The sequence below is a fragment of the Danio rerio genome, chromosome 5 (genome assembly GCF_052040795.2).
Source record: "Danio rerio strain M-AB ecotype USA chromosome 5, GRCz13ab, whole genome shotgun sequence".
Classification (NCBI taxonomy): Eukaryota; Metazoa; Chordata; class Actinopteri; order Cypriniformes; family Danionidae; genus Danio; species Danio rerio.
The window spans coordinates 71,800,787-71,815,000 of NC_141025.1; the positions used below are offsets into that span (position 1 = coordinate 71,800,787).

Consider the following 14,214-nt stretch of genomic DNA (forward strand, 5'->3'; position numbering starts at 1 on the left):
GTGTAGATTTGCATGTTCTCCCTGCATTCGCGTTGGTTTCCTCCGAGTGCTTCGGCTTCCCCCACAGTCCAATAACATGTAGTACAGGTGAATTAGGTATGCTAAAATTGACCGTAGTGTATGAGTGTGTGTGAATGAGTATGTATGGATGTTTCCCAGTGATGGGTTGTGGCTGGAAGGATATCCGCTGCGTAAAACATATGCTGGATAAGTTGGCGGTTCATTCCGTTGTGGCTACCCAAGATTAACAAAGGGACTAAGCCCAAAAAAAATGAATGAATGAATTATTTTAATTATGAACATTTTTATTTAAAATACAGATCAGAGTGAACTATTTATCAAAATTAACGGGCTGACCCCCCAGTAATTCCTCCCTGGATTTAGTGTATTATACTTAAAGTTAGACATGTCTTTGATAAGTCTAAAGCAGTGATGGGTATATAGGCGCTACAGGAAAGATTACATTTGTGTTTTTTACATAAGACAGTGAAAGACTTTAAAATAACAGGAATGTTATTTGAATTCATATAGATGTGCTATTCTTTATAGCTTAAACATGTTTAAAAATAGAATAGGTTTAATTCAGGAAATCAAAAACTGAAATCTGAAACAAAATATGTACCTTTCATGTAAAAATGCAGGAATACATAAAAAATGTAAAAGTATTAATGTATAAAATGTTTAAAGTTTAATACAGAACGTTTTTTTTTCAAATTCATTTAGCATTTTATTCATTGCAAAAAGACTGAAATTGTATTAACGGTGGTTAATTTACTGTTTCAACATCAGTAGGAATGTATTTAAGGAAATATTATATAGAAATTAAAATAATGTGAAAACAAACACAGTTTCTATTACATAATATTATTATCATATAATTAGTATACCATATTATATAACATTTAATATGGTCCATACATCTCTTCAATGATTCAAATAACTTATTAAAAAAGTCTTCTGGTTCTTGCAGTTCATCAAGATTCTTTGGATTCATCTTCAATGCTTCCTCCTTCATCTTACACATGCTCAATAATGTTTAAATCTGGGCTGGCCAATCCTGGAGCCACGTGACCTACTTTGCTCTTAGAAACTTTGGTGTGGAGGCCGAAGTATGAGGAGAAGCGCTATCCTGGTAAAGAATTGTCCCTCTCCTGTGGTTTGTAATGTAATGGGCAGCTCAAATGTCTTGATAACTCTGGCTGTTGATGTTGCCATCCACTCTGCAGACCTCTCGCTTGCCCTATACTGAATACAACCCCAAACCAGGATTTTTACTTTACCAAACTTGATTGATTTCTTTAAGAATCTTTGTTTAATTATCATCCTTTACAATAATGTTGCTTTAATATGAGATTAACTCCCCATTTATGTGTAGTAACTGCTGATTTGGGACCTTTAGCCAGGACAGATTACTGTGCATATTTTAGATACATGACAACAGATTTTTTTAAATGGCAATAAAAAAATTAAATAAAAAAAGAAAAGTTTTGTTGAATAAAAAGTGCATGTATAAAGCTATATATTTGCTTGTTTTGACACATTTAAAGTGTGTGGCTAAGCAATAATTATTTATTTTTGGTGTGGTCAGAGATACATTTGGTAAATCTTTCATTTTGAGCCCTAGAAAAACTCAAAAAAAAAAAACAAAAAAACACACAATTGCAAAACCCATTTGCTCATGCACAGTAAGCAAGCTTATACTTAACACACACAAACAGTGAAATAAATTAGGAGGCATGTAGACAACACAACATCTAAATCAAGTCATTTTAGCATGTCAAAGTCACATTTATTAATATAAAAATATATTTTTCCAAGCAACAAAATTGTGGCTAGTAAAAATGGCAAGTTGCTAGTAATGTTGGAAATCTACTAGCCTACTAGTCATAAATCTACTAGTCATTGGTATAGTAGTAGCAGAAGTCGTAATGGTGTGGTTGTTACAGCAGTAGTAGTAGTCGTTGTTGGTGTAGTAATATCATTAGTAGATGTTGTTGATGTAGATGTAGTAGAAGTGATTGTGGTGGTGGTAGTAGTAGTAGTAGTAGTAGTAGCAGTAGACGTTGTTGTATTAGTTGTAGCAAACGCTATAGTAGTATCAGTAGTGGTAGTAGTATCAGTATTAGTAGACACTGTAGTAGTAGTAGTCGTGGTTGTGGCTGTAGTAGAAGCAGTAGTAGTTGTAATATAAGTAACTTTCTGTAGTAGTAGTTGGTGTAGCACTTGTTATTTATTATTATTGTTGTCATTTATTACTGTCGTCCTTTCTTTCTTTTTTTTTACTGTCATTTTTACTATCATACATTAATAAGCATTGTTGTTACTCCCTACCTCTGACTGGTTTCTTTCTATATGTTTTATCTATATCTGTGACACTTGCTTCATTTATTGACTGTTATTGTCCCTTATGTATGTACTCTGACCTGTCCACCAAGTTACCTTTACATGCATACACACACTCACACGCACACACTCAAGCACATACCAGTACATGACTATATTGTTGTTGTTTTTGTTTTGTTTTTGTTTCGTTGCTTTGTATTTGTTATTTGTTGATTTTTTTTCTTGTATTTGTATGATTTTTGCATATTCTAATAAAAAAAAAAAAAAAGGAAATCTACTAGCCACAGTGGCTGGTGATCAAAAAAGTTAATGTCAAGCCCTGACATTATAATAAGTAATAAGTATAATAAGTGTGTGTGTGTGTGTGTGTGTGTGTGTGTGTGTGTGCGTGTGTGTGTGTGTGGTTCAAAATCTTTCATCAAAGTTGTCAAAAAACAACATCCATTTTTGCCTGAGGACAATTTTTGAAAACTTTTTGATGGACTTAAATTAAATTATGCATTTTATTTATCTCTAGGAGAATGAAATGTAATAAAGTATTTGCAACAATAATATCATAGTAATCCTTGCCATTCATCCAACATCACTAATAAGCAGAACGACAAATGCAAAATAAAAACAGACCCAGCCTGGTTTGAGTAAAAAGAAAGAAAAATTGTGTCCACCAGCAACAACTATAAAACTCATGTCCACTGATCTGATGAATGCTTCTCCCTTCAACCCCTGACCATCATCATCATCATTATTATCATCATCGCTAAAGACTTCTATTTTCTCTTTCTGCATTAAATCAGGACAACAGATCCTGCCACTCTCTCTCAGCGTATCACTGCAGTGTGCATGCTGGCCCACTTTTAGGATACAAACACACACAGACACACACACACACTGTTGCCCAATCACCGGTGGGACAGGACGGCTGGCTTGCTGCCCTGAGAACTAGAGCTTATACTGTGCGTCTGCCAATAGGAGCCCTTCAGGCCGTTTTAGGGGACGCCTGTGCATTTTATTTCATTCTCACATCAGCATCCTGCAAACAGGCCAATGTAAACCTTCATCTTCTAAAAAAGCCTTTGTCACATTGCACAATGCAAGCAAAAACACACACCTGTTCCCAAAGCAAAATCAGCAAGAATTCACAATTAATAATGGCACTGCTTTAATTAAGAGGAGTGATCTGTATTGTAGATAATGTACATTCTCTCAGAATAAAAAAATAGGATAGGATAGGTGCACTGTGACAGGGATATCGTAAATGAGATAATCTTTCTTTGTGACTGTGCCACAGTGATAAAGATTTGATTAAAGCTGATAGAGCTCCAGGACTCATCATTTTCCTCCAGCTTCTGAATGTCATGTTTGCTCAGTATCCAGAGACTGAATATGACTGTAATGAATTAAAGCAATTACTTTTAAGGATGTTCATATTTTTCTATTGAAACGTTTCATTTACACAAAAAGATTGATTGATTTAATGATGGATTGATTGGTTGCTTGTCTGTTTGCTTGGTTAGTTGAATGATTGGTAGCTTCATTGGTTGGTTGATTGCTTGATTGGTTGGTTGGCTGATTACTTTACTGGTTGGTTGGTTTGTTGGTTGGTTTGAGGGGTGATTGGTTTGATTGGTTGGATGGGTGATTGGTTGATTGGTTGGTTGGTTTGATTGCTTGATTGGTTGGTTGGTTGGTTGTTCAATTGCTTCATTAGTTGGTTGGTTGATTGATTGCTTCATAGGTCTCTTAGTTGGTTGATAGCTTCATTGGTTGGTTGGGTGGTTGGTTGATTGCTTAATTAGTTGGTTGACTGATTACTTGACTGGTTGGTTGATTGGTTGGTTGGTTGGTTGGTTGGTTTGATTGCTTGGATGGGTGATTGGTTGGTTGGCTGATTACTTGGTTGGTTGGTTTGATTGCTTGATTGGTTGGTTGGTTGGTTGCTTGATTGGTTGGTTGATTACTTGAAGGGTTGGTTGGTTAGTTGATTGGTTGATTGCTTGAATGATTGGTTGGTTGCTTGGTTGATTGATTGGTTGACTGGTTGACTGCTTGATTCGTGGTTGGTAGGTTGAGTGCTTCATTGATTGCTTGGTTGGTTGATTGCTTGATTAGTTGGTTGGTTAATTGCTTGATTGGTTGGTTAGTTGGTTGATTGCTTGATTGGTTGGTTAGTTGGTTGGTTACTTCATTGGTTGGTTGGTTGGTTAATTGGTTGGTTGGTTGATTGCTTGATTGGTGGTTGGTTGGTTGAGTGCTTTATTGATTGCTTGGTTGGTTAATTGCTTCATTGGTTGGTTGGTTAATTGCTTCATTGGTTGGTTGGTGGATTGGTTGGTTGATTGATTACTTGGTTGGTTGGTTAGTTGGTTTGATTGCTTGATTGGCTGGTTGGTTGGTTAATTGCTTAATTGGTTGGTTTGATTGCTTGATTGGCTGGTTGGTTGGTTTGATTGCTTGATTGGCTGGTTGGTTGGTTGATTGCTTGGTTGGTTGATTGCTTGAATGGGTGGTTGGTTGATTGCTTCATGATTGGTTGGTTGGTTGGTTGGCTGATTGGTTGGTTGATTACTTGAATGGGTGCTTGGTTGATTGCTTCATTGATTGGTTGGTTGGTTGGTTGATTACTTGAATGGGTGGTTGGTTGATTGCTTCATTGGTTGGTTGGTTGGTTGATTGCTTGCTCAGTTGGTTGATTGGTGGGTTAGTTGGTTGGTTTATTGGTTAGTTCATTGGTTGATTGGTTGGCTGGTTGGTTGATTGGATGGTTGGTTAGTTGATTAGTTGGTTAGTTGGGTGACTGGATGGTTGATTGCTTGATTGGTTGGTTAATGGATGTATAATAATTGATTTTTAGATTGATTGATTGATTAATTAATTGAATTATGGACTGATTGATTGATTGATGGATGAATGTAATCAGCAATCCATAACTTCCTTTATACTCTAACCACAGCTGAGTAGACACTTGCTTATAATCTCTCATAAATGTTTTGAACTTTTTTCATTTTTAGTCCATTTCAAGTATTTTTAAATCCAGCACTTATTATTAGGGCCATACGATTAATCAGACGCAATCTTCATGTGCAGTATAACTGACTTTGTAATCAGCTGTAAATCTTCAGACACTGTTTTCAGATAGACCAGCAGACCCTACAGTTCTGTAAGGCCCTTCAGTTCAATTTACCACAGACCCATAGTTCAGTGACAAGCTACTCAACAAAAAGATCACGAATGATTTATTCAATGCGATCCAAGAAATTGTTTTACAATTGAACAGCTGTTTGCCTCACTTCTAAGTGATTTATGGCTCTGTGATAAAGCTAATCTGAACGCATGTGAGAATACCACATTTAATAAAAAGTTTTGCTAAAATCTCACCTCAAAACTTCAGTCGAGTGTTTAAAATAATCCATTATTTTAAAATCTCAGAATCTCATAAGTAATCGGTCATCAGTGTACTTTTTTTTTTAATTCTGTGAATTTGGTACCATATAGTACTGAAGTATGTGATTTCGGATGCAGCCTGTATCTCTCTTTTTGTAGCCTATTTGCAGTTTCTGCACAAGAGCACCCCCTGACCTTTGGAGGAGATTTACTGCTGTTCACAGAGTTGTGTTTCCCAGACAGTATGTGCATGAGAATTGGAGTTTTCACTGCATCATGATCTTGATTTCATTTAATTTAATTGTTCAAATCTGATTATTACTCGGGTGACATGGTGGCTCAGTGGTTAGCACTGTCACCTCACAGCAAGAAGTCCGCTGATTCGAGTCCCGGTTGGGTCAGTTGGCATTTCTGTATGGAGTAAGTATGTTCTCCCCATGTTAGCATGGATTTCTTCGCAGAGCTCCGATTTCCCCCACAGTCCAAAGACATGTGCTATAGGTGAATTGAATAAACTAAATTGGCTGTAGTGTCTGTGTGTGAATGAGTGTGTATAGATGTTTCCCAGTACTGAGTTGCAGCTGGAAGGGCATAAAGAGATGAATAAAGGGACTAAGACGAAAGAAAATTAATGAATGAATTGTCAGATGCTAACAAAATCTTTAGTTTCCTCAGAAGCGTGCATCACCCAACGCATTACACATACGATGAAGCTCAGCACCTCAGTCTGCTTTATGGAGAAATCGGCCTCGATCATCAGGAAGAAATTAGCCGAGCGCTAAGCAACACAGTCTCATTGGCTGCCGGGCTCCATCTGAGGTCAGCCCAGACATTCCAACGGATAATCTTTTCCATCCCTCCACTCTCTTGTCTTTCTGTTTTCCTCGAAGAGCTACCACAGCACAAGGCTGGCTTTGTGTCGCCTCTTCACAAGCGCTTTCTTGCTCGCTCAGTGTGCTTTAAGCGAACCGTACAGAGCGGCCTTCGTTCCCAGCTCTCCCTGCACCTTCCAGTAAAGTTATTTTCTATAGCAAGCTAGTAATACGAAGCCTCCGAATTAGGAGCATCACCACATCACAAAGCTTTCGGGAGTGTTAGTCGAGCTATGTTTGCTTCTGGAGCTTCGCCCACTTTTCCCAGCATCCCGCTCTTTGTTCTGCTCACTCTCTCTCTCTGAACTTGTAACAAAGGGCTGTAATTATGGTGGGCACAAACCAGAGAGAAGGAGCGATATTATAGCGTTCTCTCACACTTCAAATACTGCCGCTCGCTACGAGTTACAGGAACCCATTGGGATGGATGGCAGCTGTGGAAACTGTGTGTAATCCTGTAAACTTATAGGATGGCCGTTTTGACGCGACAAACAGATTTGGTGTATTCTGCATTACAATATTTACAGTACACAAGTCCTCATGATAAACAATGGAGATATACAGATCCTCATCATATCATGCTGTTGAATAATTGCACTGAAGACTGACTTTCAAATGCTACAATTAAAGAAACACTCCACTTTGTTTGGAAAAAGGCTCATTTTACAAGTCACCTAGAGATAAAAAGTTGAGCCTCATCTTTTTATTTTTTCAATTCAGGTGATCTCAGAGTTTTAGCTTAGCTTAGCATAAATCATTGAATTGGATTAGAAAATTAGCATCTTTTGACTATTCTGAAGTTATGTGTACTAAGACTGACAGAAAATATAAAGTTGCTATATTCTAGGCCGATATTGCAAGAACTATACTCTGATTACAGCGTAATATTCAAAAAACTTTGCTGCCATACCAATATTATTACAGCAACGCAATAATATTACACAACTAGGTAATAATATCAGCGCTGCATAATGTCATTGTGAAAACAGCTATGAAAAAGCACATTTTGGGAAATGAAACGATTGTTGTTTTAGTGTTAACGTTATTAAAACTTTATTAACCCTTTCAGGCTTAAATTACATTTTAGAGACAGGCTAAATCTATGCTTTTTTTAACTGTGGCAAATCAGCAACGTCTGCCTTGAGAGGGTTAAAACAGTGAAGCCATGCTTGTGTGTATTACGAGTTCATTCTACAGACAAGGGTGAATACCTGACAACCTAAACAACGATGGTATTAAAACATGAGTGTTTTTTTACAAAGTGATATCGCAACCTACTGGCTTTGCATACATAAAGCCGTGGCCCTATAGACTTCCAGTCATACAGTACGCAAGCGAATGCGACAGACCACAAATGCAAGCTTATGTGACAAGTTTCACAGCTCGCTGCATTGCAAAGTTCAAGCTTGTTGAACTCCGCCCTGCAAAATCGCATCACGTGAGACCAATCAGACATCAAAACAAGACCTCAGTGTACAGAAGTTTCAAATATGGACCATATTCGCTCACTTTTTAAAATTTCAAATTATCTTATTTAATCCTGCCCCTTTTCGCAGCGCTGAATTGACAGAATTTTACATGTGTATGTGTAAGCAAGATCGCTGGATTTCACTAATAATAACTCATGGACTACAATTCCGCCATTTCTGGACTACATATTCATACATGCACTCCGGTCACACTCACACATGCTTCCTCATCTAGACTGATTACTCGCACCACCTGAGGATTGTCAGAGACTGATTGCACACACTATTTAAGCCACACACTCACCCATTCCGTATGCCGAGTCTTGTTTATCTTTAGATGACATTACAACGCGGTACTTGTATTCTTGTTCTCCCTGCCTGCCACCTGCCTTTTTGACCTCTCGCTTGTTACCGATTACGATTCTGGACTGCCTACACATATCTGTTTGTACCTGTTGACCTTTGCTTGCCTGACCACGATTAAACCTGCATTTTTGGATCCTACCTTCAGTTGTATGTGTCATCCCCTGCGGTTACAGAAACTCTAGCGTGACAGCATTTTAGTGTTTTTGTGGATCCAGGTAAATAGGGGTTGTTTCTATGACATTTGTGATACATTAATGATTACGTTCTTAATTCAGAAAAATTTAAGTGCCCTTACTTCAAAATAAAGAGCATCCAAAACTTTTATACATACCAGAGGTATGTCTGGCAGCATTTTGCCTTTAAAATGAAAGCAACAGAGCGGTATGACATTGTTGAAGGCTTCTGTTTATTTTCGTGTTACTAGCTTACAGATTACCTCCGAATGGACAGCATTTCTGATATTACTAGTTTGCCCAGTAGCTCATTGCATATGCTGATGGACTTGGGACATGAAGCTGAGTTGACTGCAACGATGGGGTTCTGTGAGTCCTGTGAAGAACGGCTCCAGAAACCAGGTAAAACAAAAGCAAAAAATTAATAAAACAACTCGCTGAAAATGTGGCGAAATCACACAGCCACACAGCTTTTCTTTTTCTAGATTGCTTTTGAAAACACTATTGGTTGGATTTAGGGAGGGGGTGGGTTGGTAAGGCTTCTGTTTATTTTCATGCAACCAGCTGACCGATTACATCCGTATGGACAGCATTTCCGATGTTACTAGTTTGCCCAGTAGCTCATTGCATATGCCAATGGACTTGGTACATGAAGCTGAGTTGACTGCAACGATGTGGTTTGAGTCCTGTGAAGAACGGCTCCAGAAACCAGGTACAACAAAAGCAAAACATTTAAAAAAACAACTCACTGAAAATGTGGCGAAATCACACAGCCTCGCAGCTTTTCTTTTTCTAGATTGCTTTTGAAAACACTATTGGTTGGATTTAGGGAGGGGGTTGGTTGGTAAGTCGAGTTGAAAGCAAGCTGTCCTGGTTTGCCAAAGTGTACATTACGCCCTCTGGTGGATTTAAGCAAGAAGAGGTCGCGCGAAAGAGATTTGTGATCATCAAAAAGCTTAAACAGCGACCTCTGGTGAATTTGCAAACACACACAAAAAAAACTAAAACTGCAAGCAGACGTACCTGAGGTACATATTCCACTGTCTCCAGAAATGTAGACCTGGGTTCCTATCTGCAATGAGCCTGGGTTGATATTAACATTGCTCAGCAAACATTATACAATTGAGCTACGCCAAACAACAAACCCCGTTGGTTCTTTTGGAAATTCATAAATGCCACCTGATACTCAAGAATGAAACTCGTTGGTTCTTTTGGAAGCTCAAACATGCCATGTAACTGTCAAGAATGAACCTCATTAGTTCTTGTGCATCAAGCAAACAAAATTCTGCATCTGTGACCAAACCTGACCCAATGCTGTAAATATTGTTCACTAATCAAACTTTATATGTACTTTAAATGAACACCTAAATTACATCTCTTCATCATATACAGAAATCATGTCTCTTCAAGAGATTTGCTCCATTCATGAATCTACTTTTTGACATCTTTATGAACGTTTTGATTGTAAAGATAGCTTTTTGTGTTGCAAGATGAACATCATAGGGGTGAATAAATGATCACATAATCTTCATACTGTTGGGAAATAACTCGTCAGCAAATATAACCCATACCACAACAAATGTAAAGCTCACTCGAAGGTATAATGCATGACCTAATGCTAACTAATGGGATCTTACTGTAAAGTGTTAGCAATTATCTTCATATATTATCTCGAAAAGTGACAGCCGGCTTTGAAAAAGCAACAAGCCTGGGGAAAAACCAACTCTCAGCACACCGGCTGAAAAGCAACCGAAAACAAAGAGACCTCCAGCATGTGAATTCATCATGTTGAAACATCACATGCAGGAATAAGAGCGGTGAAATGTGCCCATTAAAGCAGGGCTGAGGGGAGACACTCTGTATATGGGCTTTGTCGCAACATGTTTGAAGCAGAAACTATTTCTCATGAGTGAAACTGTATCTTGCGTTCTGCTGGGGAATGACAGGACAAGACATCCTACACATGGAATGAAGACTGATTTTGCCCCACAGCGTTGACGTTACGCATGGATGATCCAGTGCTGTGGGGCAAAATCAGTTCAACGCAATGGAGCTAACACTAACCAGATGGCTTACAGCTGAATTTACATACTGATCTGATGAGTGTCTTTGTGGCAGGCGCAAGTGCTTTGCTATCAGAGGCGAGTAGTAAAGCATTACAAACTTCTTTACATTTTTAATTATATGCACAATATTTACATTTTTTATAAAAAAAAAAAAACATTGGTTGACTTATGTACTTACATTATTTTAAATGTTTTAAAAAATGTCCAGCGAAATAAGCTATTTTAACTAGTCGGTTTCAGGGAACAAACCCCAAAGATGCTTTATTATGTTTATTAGACTGCATAAAACAATGTATATACACTCACCGGCCACTTTATTAGGTTAACTGCTCGTTAACGCAAATTTCTAATCAGCCAATCACATGGCAGCAACTCAATGCATTTAGGCATGTAGAAAAGGTCAAGACGATCTGCTGCCGTTCAAACCGAGCATCAGAACGGGGAAGAAAGGGGATTTAAGTGACTTTGAACATGGCATGTTTGTTGGTGCCAAGCAGGCTAGTCTGAGTATTTCAGAAACTGCTGATCTACTGGGATTTTCACGCACAACCATCTCTATGGTTTACAGAGAATGGTCTGAAAAAGAGAAAATATCCTGTGAGCGGCAGTTCTGTGGGCACAAATGCCTTGTTGATGGGAGAAACCCAAATTGGACAATACAAGATTGGAAAAACATTGCCTGGTCTGATGAGTCTCGAACTCTGCTGCAACATTTGTATGGTGGGGTCAGAATTTGGTGTGAACAACATGAAAGCATGAATCCATCCTGCTTTGTATCAACAGTTTAGGCTGGTGGTGGTGGTGTAATGCTGTGGGAGAGATTTTTGGCCTATTAGTACCAATTAAGCATCGTGTCAACACCACAGCCTACCTGAGTATTGTTGCTGACCATATCCATCTCTTTATCACCACAGTGTACCCATCTTCTGATGGCTACTTCCAGCAGGATAATGCACCATGTCATAAAGTGTGAATCATCTCAGACTGGTTTCTTGAACATTACAATGAGTTAACTGTACTTGCCTCCACAGTCACCAGATGTCAATCCAATAGAGCACCTTTGGGATGTGGTGGAATGGGAAATTCTCATCATGGATGTGCAGCCGACAAATCTGCAGCATTTGCATCATGCTATCATGTCAATTTGGACCAAAATCTCTGAGGAATATTTCCAGTACCTTGTTGAATCTGTGCCATAAAGGATTAAGGTAGTTCTGAAGGCAAAATAGGGTCCTACCTGGTACTAGTAGGGTGCAGCATTGTTGCTTCTCTGTGTTATCATGAGAGGAAGAACAGCGGCCATCAATAAACTGTGGCATAATAAAAGCTCTGCTTCTTTTGTGTCAATATATAAAGCCACTTTATTTAAAGCTGGACATTGGATTCTTTATTGCTCTCAATTAAAAATGTATATTATTAACTTCACTATTACTCAGGGCCGGCGCGTCCATAGAGGCGACCTAGGCAGCCGCCTAGGACGGCAGTATAGAGAGGGCGGCATCCGCGACACCTCCCTTACCACCCGCGTCCTCAGATATATTCGCGCATTGATCGACAGAATAGAGAGGGCGGCGTCAGCGACACCTCCATCAGCACCCACGCGTCCTCAGTTATATCCGCGCATAGGGCAGCAGAATTAAGGTCCGCGACACCCGCGCGTCCTCAGTTATATCCGTGCATAGGGCGGCAGAATAGATAGTGCAGTGTCCGCGACACCTCCCTCCCTCCCTCCCTCAGCACCCACGCGTCCTCAGTTATATCCGCGCACAGTGCGCTGGAAAAGAGGTCCGCGACACCTCACTTCATTATCATAACCGGTCACTTTCGTTTTCACATTGTGGTTGAGGGCAGCATGATCGTCCTCTGCCTAGGGCGGCAGTTCAGCTTGCTCCGGCCCTGCTATTACTTGAGTATTTATATAATTGTTTTACTCGTACTTGACAATTTTATTTGTCTTCTCTAGTCTACCACTGTCTGCAGTGTTGTTGCATGTGAATGTGTTTCATACCTGTGGATATCCTGCGATGTTGTGGCGGGTATGTATCCGTGAAGCCGGAGCAGCCATTGGGTGAAGTGCCAGCGTCGCCCGGCCGGCTCCGCAAACACGGCGGCGCTACTGCGCAGGGGTTTTTCAGGAGCCCTGTGTGTGCGAGACACAAGAAAACTAGGTGAGACTCATTCACTTCCACTGAAAACAGGTGAGGATTTCAGACTAGTTTACAATTAACCTGAATAATATGATCTGCTGGTTAAGAATCTACAATGTAAACAGAGTAGTGAAACGACAACTTGACTATTTATAGTCCGTAATAGTCAGCAAGCATTTGTCTTAGCTGTCTATTTGACAACTAGTCTAGTTTTGGGATATTCTTATTTGTCTATTAGATTTTCACTGAAAGCCCAATTTTAGCCTTGTTTTAGCCAAGCTGTCTATGTGTAGATGTCTGTTTGATGTCTATTAAACGCAAAACTGTTTGCTGGATTCCACCCAAATAGTGATCCTTTATAACTTTACAAGACAGAGGTGTCAAACTGCTGCCCTCCTCCTCTCTCTGGCCCATAATGAGATTCAGCAACCCCCCTCCCTCATTTACTATTTACATGGCAGACTTTGTAAGTGGAAAAACTGACCGCTTCACTAGTGAGAAAACAATTAAACAGACCATCTGCAGCAAGAGGATAAAGAATGAGCCTCCTCCATTCATTCCCTTTACTTTCTCTTTTCTTTAACTCTTTACTCCTTTACTTTTGTGGATAAGGAAACAACATTGTGCGCACTTTACTGAAGACATCTGTTAGCCTACATATTTAATTTTGTTTAAGCACAAAGATTTGTTTCAAAACTATTTCTAAATTCAGCTCTAATTTACAGCAATTGAATAAATGAACGATAATAATGAAGTGTGTCAAAAAAGTTACATCCAAACACTAAATTAATGAATGAATATAAATATACATATAATAAATATTACTGCTAATAATGACAACATAATATAAATGCAAACTGTCATTGTCTTTGACATGAAGAAAGTTTGAAGGCAATGGTTTTTGTATTTATGTCGAAAATAACAATTTGTAAAACATTGTAATCCTTTAATTTTTTCTTCATATGTAAGATATTTGCGTATTGCTCAACATCCTGTGTGTAATAAGCAATGTGTAAGCGTAATGCGCTCTGTGGTGGACTTTAGACCTGCACCCTTCATGAAATATTGACGGGCCCGGAAATAGAGATCTGCGCGGGACTAAATTTTGAATCCCGCTCCCGCCCGCACCCGCCAGGTTTTAGCCCGAACCCGACCGCTCCCGCTTATATTAAGAATTTATTGTCCCGCTGCCCGACCCGCCCCGTTTTCTGGCCGCCGTGCCCGATCCCGCTAAAGAGCGGGGGAGAATAAAACAGAAAATCCCCCAGCTATACAGTCCAGACAGCCAAGCTGTCTGTATAAAAACACACACACACAGCACCAAGCACAAACACACAGACAAATCTCTCTCTCTCATACGCGCGCGCGCACTAACACACACACAAGCACCAAGCAGA

At 39.3% G+C, this 14,214-nt stretch overlaps 1 protein-coding gene across 1 annotated transcript in view; it reads right to left on the bottom strand.

Annotated features, from left to right (window-relative positions):
- The window catches only part of rxrab (retinoid x receptor, alpha b), a 111,210-nt gene that overhangs the window by 64,548 nt on the left and 32,448 nt on the right, over positions 1 to 14,214 (bottom strand). Inside the window, exon 2 of the mRNA XM_087252890.1 lies at positions 12,679 to 12,810. Within this exon, the coding sequence (XP_087109016.1) occupies positions 12,679 to 12,810 (132 nt within the window). The remainder of the gene's footprint in view (positions 1 to 12,678; positions 12,811 to 14,214) is intronic.